The sequence below is a fragment of the Buceros rhinoceros genome, unplaced genomic scaffold (assembly GCF_000710305.1).
Source record: "Buceros rhinoceros silvestris isolate BGI_N320 unplaced genomic scaffold, ASM71030v1 scaffold19747, whole genome shotgun sequence".
NCBI classification, from domain to species: domain Eukaryota; kingdom Metazoa; phylum Chordata; class Aves; order Bucerotiformes; family Bucerotidae; genus Buceros; species Buceros rhinoceros.
This window is the reverse complement of record NW_010420660.1, coordinates 13,348-21,066: the sequence shown is the minus strand read 5'-3', so window position 1 is coordinate 21,066 and position 7,719 is coordinate 13,348. Positions and strand designations below refer to the sequence as shown.

The window sequence follows — 7,719 nt, the reverse complement described above, 5'->3', positions numbered from 1 at the left end:
GCCCCACCGGAGTCTTGGCAGAGGGTATTTTGCCTTTATTGGAAGCTCCCTGTAGCCATTGTATCCGATTCCCCAAGTCCTCCCTTCCATTTAAGTCACTGAAACGCCACTGGCATCTGCTATTTTCATGGTAATTTCTCCCCAAAGTCAAGTATAAAACCATCTGTCAATTTATTACCCATTGTGGTTCTGTTTATTAATAGAATCTATTTTTAATTTAGAAAATGAATAAAATCATCATGATCAGCTGATATAAATTGCATCTTGGAGTTGAGTCAGCAGTGAGTGTGTGCGAGGAGCCCGCTTCCCCCCTGCGTCGCTAATCGAGTTCATTAACCGTTTAGCCTCACAAGGAGTCGCTAATAAATGAGGAGCTCTGGAAAGGGAGGTGTTCGGTGAAGTCCAGGAAGGTGGGAATGAGTCAAGTGAGGCCGGAGGTGTTCTTCTCTTGCCAGCTGGGGACTAGAACTTCACTGCTGGTAGAAGATCTAAGTCCTCAAAATAAACCTAATCAAATCCAGAGGGATCCTAACGGAGTTACACTGCAGCCAGAACCCAGATCCTAGTCTGGCCCTAGATCTCCTCCTTTTGTGTCCTGCGAATGCCAAGAGCTGAGATACTTTCAGGGTTTTCCTTATTGGTCTGCAGTCTCTCACGGCAATAACACGATGCCGTAGCTAAGAAATAGATGAAGGGAAGTCGTTAGGGGTCCTTGAGGCTGGCTGCCGTTCTGAAGAAATCCAGGTGTCGTAATTGCCTATCACGGCAGCTCCCCACCGTACACGGATTTTCCAGTTCCCTAATTGAATTACGGAAGCCGGGCTCTTGGCAAGATGAAGAGCAGCATGTTTTGCGCAGGCTGCCACGGCGTTGTGCACAGGCACGCTCCAGTATGAGCCGCAAAGGAACTGGGACCTGGGAGAGCCGAGGCTGACTTGGGTTTGGCCTTGGATGTCTCACACAAAAGAAATACAAGGCCTGGTCGTGCTTGTGTCCAGCTGGCAGAGGACAACCAGCCAATCAGGGGTTACGCAGTGGAACCATGGCAGAAACTCAACTCGTGCTAAGGAAACCACTCCTCTGCAAAGCAGTGAAACAACCTCTGGGATGCTTCATCACCAGTGGCTGTGGAAGGCAGCGCGTAGCAGGTTTCCAGAAAACAACGTTGCAACCGAAGATGTAGTGATGACCCATCAGAGACAGGGGTCTCTGCATGGGGAGATCATGGCTCTGGTGTCTTCATCCCGATTCCCAGCGTCTGAGTAAACCAGACATGTAAACGACTGAGAATTGGTAACACCAGCAGAACCTGGCCCTTGACCCCAAGCTGTGGGTGACAGGAGCGAGGTATCACCCACTGCCTGTGTGTGTGACCCTGATCACAGTGTCCTCCAGAGCCATTGTGTGACCAGTACCACACTGGGTTATCACCTCTGCTGTGGTTAGGAGCCAGGAATCCCATGGCACTGGGTCTCTGCGCTGCCCGGGATGAGCTGAATTCCGCCCTGGTCCCTCTTCAGTGAGGACAGAAACACCTTTTCTGGATAAATATCTTAGCAGGGAACTTTTGCCCATCAATCATTCCTTTTTTTTTTCTCCCCTGCTCATGCAGACTCTATTTTTCTTCATCATATAAAGCTGTGAAATCCATTTAGTTTTTCTAGAGTGCCAGCAGCGAGGCCAATGATCTGTCCTCAGGTTTCTGTCGCCCTTGGTCACCATTCAAAGAAAATGAGTATTTTTTGGACAAAGCTAAACATTTTTGTTCTGAGCAAGAAATAAGCTCAGTACAAAGGACTGGAGAAACAAAAGCTTCCAGTACCTTGCCCAAATGTTCGGGATCCTGATGAATTAGCTGCTTGTTTACTCAGTTGGCTCACGCCATGGCCAGGGAATTTAGTACCTTGGTTGGAACGAGCTCCCCACTCGCAGGGCTCTGGGTTTCTTTTTCATTGCCTGTGATTATGGGAACGAGACTTTATTGCTCACAGATTACACTAACAAAATTGAATTACTCTTTGCTGTGCTCTCAATTGGTGCAAAATTTGCTTTGCAATAAGAAGTAATACCCCAAGAGCTCTTTTTGCTGTCAGGCGCTGGGATTTACACCACAGAGAAGGACGCAGGCTCTGCAGGCAGCTCCAGCTTGTTTAGTGCTCCCAGGGAAAGGAAACCAATTGATTCCGTCTAATGACTCCAGCCCGGCAGCACCTCTCCGCCGTATCACCGTGTGCTCTGCAGTCATTTAGGAAAGCAGCAGAGCTGCCCGGTATTTCCCATTCCGTCATTATTTCTACTGAAATACCCCGGCTGCAGCTGTCCGATAAGAGAGAGGAAGATTTATTACACTTCAAAGTCAACATTCCTTTTCAGCAAATTGTGCCCTGGATCGGGTTCAGGTTCCAGTTCCGGTTAAAATGCAGATTACCCACCTTTCGAGTGGATAGATTATCGCTTCGTGTTGGCAGTGCTCCGCTGTTGCTAGTGCCCGATCGATATTAAGAATTGGGGGGTTTCTGTGGCTCTACAGGTCGGGTTTTTCAGGAACTCAGCTCTAAGGACTGCTTGTGGGAGGAGTTTATCGTGCTTAATATCTGACATTTGTTCATCCCGTGGAGTGTCAGCCCCTCTCACCCGTTCCAGAGTGCTGTTCAAACCCAGATCAATACGTCTGCGGCAGGTTTGCTGCTTGAACTGCGTCTGTCCGGACAGAGGCCAGGCCACTTCTCCCTCTTGCCATCAGTCCTTTCACTGTCTAAGGATCTCTAATTTTTGTGTTTACTGGCTCCAGCTGGAACTGCAGACACTTCAGTTACACAAAATGATGTTTAAGATTCTCCTTTCCATTGTTTCTGTCTTAAAATCGAAGCACAGAAAGGCTGATTTCTCTGTCGCTTCTGCAGCTCCTCTGTGTATGTGTAAAGATGTATTTTCTGATCCGTCTTCTAAATCCGAGCTGTTCTGCTTTCACCCTAATAGACTCTCAAGGGATCCTCGAAGATGTGGTCTTACTGGGAGCTCCAGTGGAAGGAGAAGCCAAGTACTGGAAAGCTCTCACCAAAGTGGTGTCGGGCAGGATCGTAAACGGTTATTGCAGGTCTGTGTGTGCTCGGTCCCCTGCTTCGTTAGCCGCGCGTCACTGTGAAAGCATTTGGGGCTTTTTTCCCTTCTAAACATTTTGTAAGTGGGTAATTAGTGAGTACGTTGATTCAGCAGTGCTGGAGCTCTCCCCTCGGGGGTCTCCCCCTCTGGTTAACTGGAGGTGACACTCAAGGCTGCTCTGCCTCCAGCTCTCGGCTCTTTGCAATGCACTGTTCCACTGGAAGCCCGAGGGGCTCGATATCTCTGTCCTTTGGTCTGGTGGCAGCGTTCTGTCACCCTGGCAGCTTAAAGCTGGGTCACTGTGTTTGTGTGCAGAATGTGACATATTCTAAGGCCCCTGTAAATCCCAGCTTTGTGAAGAGGACTATAAATACGGCCGTTAAGTTCTCTGACAGTTAAAGGATGCGAATTAGTATGTAGAAAAGCTTTGAGATCCAGTTCACTAGGGGCTGCTGCTGGGGAGCAAGATATTAAAACTGCAATGGAAAGGAAGGAGCTCAAGCAAATTGAAGATTTTTTGTATCTAAAGTCAGATTATGGTCAAGATTTTTTACTTACAAAGCAGGTATAGCTGGAATAGCTGCAGAATTTACCAAGGATGTGAAAGAATAGAAGAGTTACCTTGAAACCAAATACCAGCCTGTTGAAACTGCTGGACCTGCTCTGCAGAGTTGTGGGAGCTGCTGGGCGAGAGGAGGGAGGTTCAGAGGCACCAAACAGCTGAAGCAGTCGTACAGAAGCAATTAAGAATTCAAGAGACGGCGTCAAATCTAATGACTGCGTATTGGCAGATCGTTGTGACAAGGGCGCTGCTTGCCAGCACAGTTAGGAGAGGGGAAATTAAAACGAAAGAAAGAAGCAGGGGAAATAAATTGAGACATAACCAGGCGAGAAGATTAGCAAAGAACGTGTAGCTGCAAGTCAGGGTAGTCACAGCCAGGAGCCCCCAGGTCAAGGGCAGCTGAAAATGCTGTTGGTCCTTCCCGTACACAGACGAGGATGTGTAAGGTGAGGAAGTGAGGTGTTACTGTGCAGCCAGCGCAGTGCCTGCGTTTACAGAGAACTAAATGACAAGAGTTCAGGATTAAACCAACAAATTACTAATCCTGCCTGTCAGTTCGGCTGGAAATTGTTGCTTTTGTTGTTTTTGGATGGCAGGAGGTTTTTGGGATGCTGGGCATGCTCACGAGTTACGGCATTTGTTCATGGGACACAAGGAAAACGCAACTGCTGCCTCCCTGGGAGTGCTCCCGTGCTCCTCCAGGAATCCACCAACAGCAGTTGTGGCTTAGAACTGAACGTGTGCCCTGGCAAAACCACTCCTCCCGCTGTTACCCCAAAATTCCCCTGCAAAAAGCTGAGTGTGTTCATTTCCTATGATACAAAAAAAAAGATCCTGGTGGAGTCCCAAAGCCTGCACGTGCTGCTGGAATGAAGTGGGGGGTGTTGGTACCTCCACGTGTGCGGTAACCGGGTCAGTCTCTGCTGCAGCAACCCCATCTCTCAGATGTGGAGAGGAAAATCTGTAAGCACTGAAGCTTGCTGCCCTCAGATAGGAAGAAGCAGGAACTATTCCGCCACGCTCGGTCCTGACGCTGCCCTCGGACGCTGCGTGTGAGGGTTATCCAGTTAGCGTGAAGGGCGGCTAGAGGAGGTCACTGAGATACGGAGATACCCTCCATGTGAGGGTATTAGATACGGGGGAGGCATTGATCCTGATTTCTCTGGCCTCTTGCTTACCCAAACCGTGGCCTCGTTTGTCCCTTTAGGAGTAACTCTCTCTAGGTCAGACGAACGCGTGTTTCCAAAGGACACTCTGCCTTCTCTCGTGCTGTATTCTCCCCTGAAACTGTCACGGTGACTTATGGCACTGCTTTACCGTGGGAACAAACTCTTCCTAGTTCTGTCACTGAAACCAAGTATTTGTACAGCACCTATAAATCAGGAGCACTCCAAGGAGCTTCATCGTTGACCTTTCAGTCAGCAGCATGGGTACTGCAGGCCTCCCCACGTTTACAGGCTGGAGAACTTCTACCTGTTAGTACACAAGGAAGATTGGATGTGTGAATGTGTTCAGTCTCTAAACAAAGGCAGAAACAAATAGAAGGGTCTGATTTTTAAACCTGCTACTAATGAGAACCAGGACTCGGTTCAGACTTACACTGCTGTGTCCCAGGAGCCTGCCCTGACTGTGGCAGCTGCTGCGATTCCTACCTCAGACCGTGCCTTGGTCCAGACAAGTGCTGCCCAGCCCTCCTGCTCTCCTCGCGGTCTGAGTCGTCACGTGTTGTGTTGGTTTGGAGTTGAGGGGATTTGTTCACGCTCGCCCTCTGCTCTGCTCCTAGGGGCGACTGGCTGCTGAGGTTCGTCTACAGAACCTCTTCTGTCCAGATCAACGTTGCAGGCCTCCAGCCGGTCGACTTGGATGACAGGAGGATGGTGAACATGGACCTGTCGTCTGTAGTAAGTACTCTTTATATTCTCTGACTGTCCTTTGCTTGCGGCACTGGAACCTCACACTCGCTGACAGAAGATGGGTATTAAAGGGACCACATTGTCTCTCGTTCCTTTCTTCGAGCTAACTCTCATCTCAGGCTTCAACAGCAACTTCGTTGGCTCAGCCAGCGCTCACCATTGAGCAAAATCATGAGGATTTGCCTCTCTTGTGGGCTAAGTTTGGGGTATTTTTCATTCTGAAGTATCTCAAACTGGAGACAGAAAATGCCGTTATTCTCCAACCAGATCAGCCCGCGGGTGGGATGAGCAGCTGGGAAACATGGAGCTCAAACATGTGACTGCGGAGCAGGGGCAACCCGCAGTCTTATCTTGGAGGAACCTTCAACACCGTGCAGGTGTACAGGGGAGGCTCACAGGCCTTGTACCTTGGTCCCGGGGGTTATACAGGCACCATGGTGCGGGAGCCGGTTTGTAATCACAGCAGCTCTGCGATACCCATGGCTGGTTTGCGAGGTCCAGACCTGGGCTGGTACCTGACACCTGTGTGGACTGTAGTCTCCAGGAAGCAGGAAGAGGTTCACCTGCGTTTCTGGTAGGCATTTATTTTCCTCAGAGTGTCATTAATGATAAACCACTGTATTAGATGTTTAGCAATATTCCACTCAATTATCCTTAGCAAATAGTGATCTCATTGCCTTGTCTTTACTCACACGTGAGCTCTTCCACAGCACATCACACACAACTTGTGTGTTCGCATTCACGGTAATCTTGGATGTGCAATCTCCTTTTCCCATATCTTAACGGTTTAACTCATTTACTGGAAGATGCTGAGCACAAAGCTCGGGATAATTCCATGGTGATTGTTCCTGCCACGTGTCCCCACAAGCTGGTACAGATTGTCAGCGCTGCTCTGGAGCCAAAGGTGCTTTGAAAGCACTTTCAGATTTTGTGGAGCACCAGCCTGCTGAGCCTATAAATACCCGACTGTTACCAGCCCGTTTCATTCATTATAACTGAGCTAAGTACAGCCCGTGCCAGAAAACACAGGCTTGGTGCTGCACAGATAAAAGAGACACTTGGCAGAACAAAGTAGCAGCTTCCCAAAGGAAGTGGTGAGGCAGAGGTGCTTAAACGGAGTCCAGTGCTCTAGCTGCCCTTGTATCTTTGTGTCTTACTGGCCTGTCTCAGTTAGCATCTCCGCATGCTGCCAAATCCGTTTTGTCACTGTCCTCAGAGCTGCCGTTAGTCGCTTGCGAGCAGTGATGTCTGTGGCTGGCATGAAAAGAACAATGGCCAAAGCTGTCAAGCAGTGGTGGCACTGGGGTGGCTTCTCCTGTTAGTTCTGTTGGTGTTTCTCTGCTCTCTTTGACTTCTCTTCAGAGACCTTCTTTCTGTTGTCCTTCTGCTTCCCGACCTTTGAGAGCCCCTGGGCCCTGCAGCCTTTACCCTGCTGGGCTCACGTTCTCCCCCAGAGGAGCAGGATTTGCATGTCAGCTGAACGAGCAGTGGCTGCAGAGCTGCTACCTGCTGGTCCACTGTTGTTGTGCACCTGTATCGGTGCTGCGTGATGCCAACAGACAGCCCCAGCGCTGCTCTCCTTCAGAGGGCTGACACTTCCACTGGCTTCATCGCACTGCAAAGCACTGGGGGGGAAACAGAGCCACCCCCGCGGCGGGGCGAAACCTGTGTTCAACAGGGGTCACGATGCATTTCCAGACGGCGGAGCTTTATGGAAACACGCACAGGGCATTGTGATGGACGTTTTAAAAGGAGCAAGAACGTGGAAGGAAATAATCAGGGCAGTATTTTTTAAAGCAAAGGTGGATTTTGCTGCAAATACAGTGCAGCAGCGTAACAGAAATAGAGAGGGAGAGATTTGCTGTACTGGGGCCCAGCTCTGTCCCTGCAGGTGCCCTCGCTGGAGGAGCCCGCGAGTCTCCTGCCAGGAATAAGGAAGGACGGGCTGTGCTAGGAGAATAGAGCACAGATGATGGAAAGGGGCTCTGTGCCAGTGGTACGCAGGCAGCCTCAGTGTTTTAGGCATCTCCCGGCCATCCACGATGACAACTGAGCTGGACCTGAAGGGCTCGTTTCCCTTTGCTGTGGTAGCACCGGCCTCCTCAAAGGAGTGGAGGACTAGGAGGGCTCAGCAGCAACAGG

At 49.9% G+C, this 7,719-nt stretch overlaps 1 protein-coding gene across 1 annotated transcript in view; it reads left to right on the top strand.

Annotated features, from left to right (window-relative positions):
- Positions 1-7,719, top strand: part of TMCO4 (transmembrane and coiled-coil domains 4) — a 27,747-nt gene that overhangs the window by 15,228 nt on the left and 4,800 nt on the right. Inside the window, exons 12-13 of the mRNA XM_010139388.1 lie at positions 2,980-3,097; positions 5,448-5,565. Coding sequence (XP_010137690.1) covers positions 2,980-3,097; positions 5,448-5,565 — 236 coding nt within the window. The remainder of the gene's footprint in view (positions 1-2,979; positions 3,098-5,447; positions 5,566-7,719) is intronic.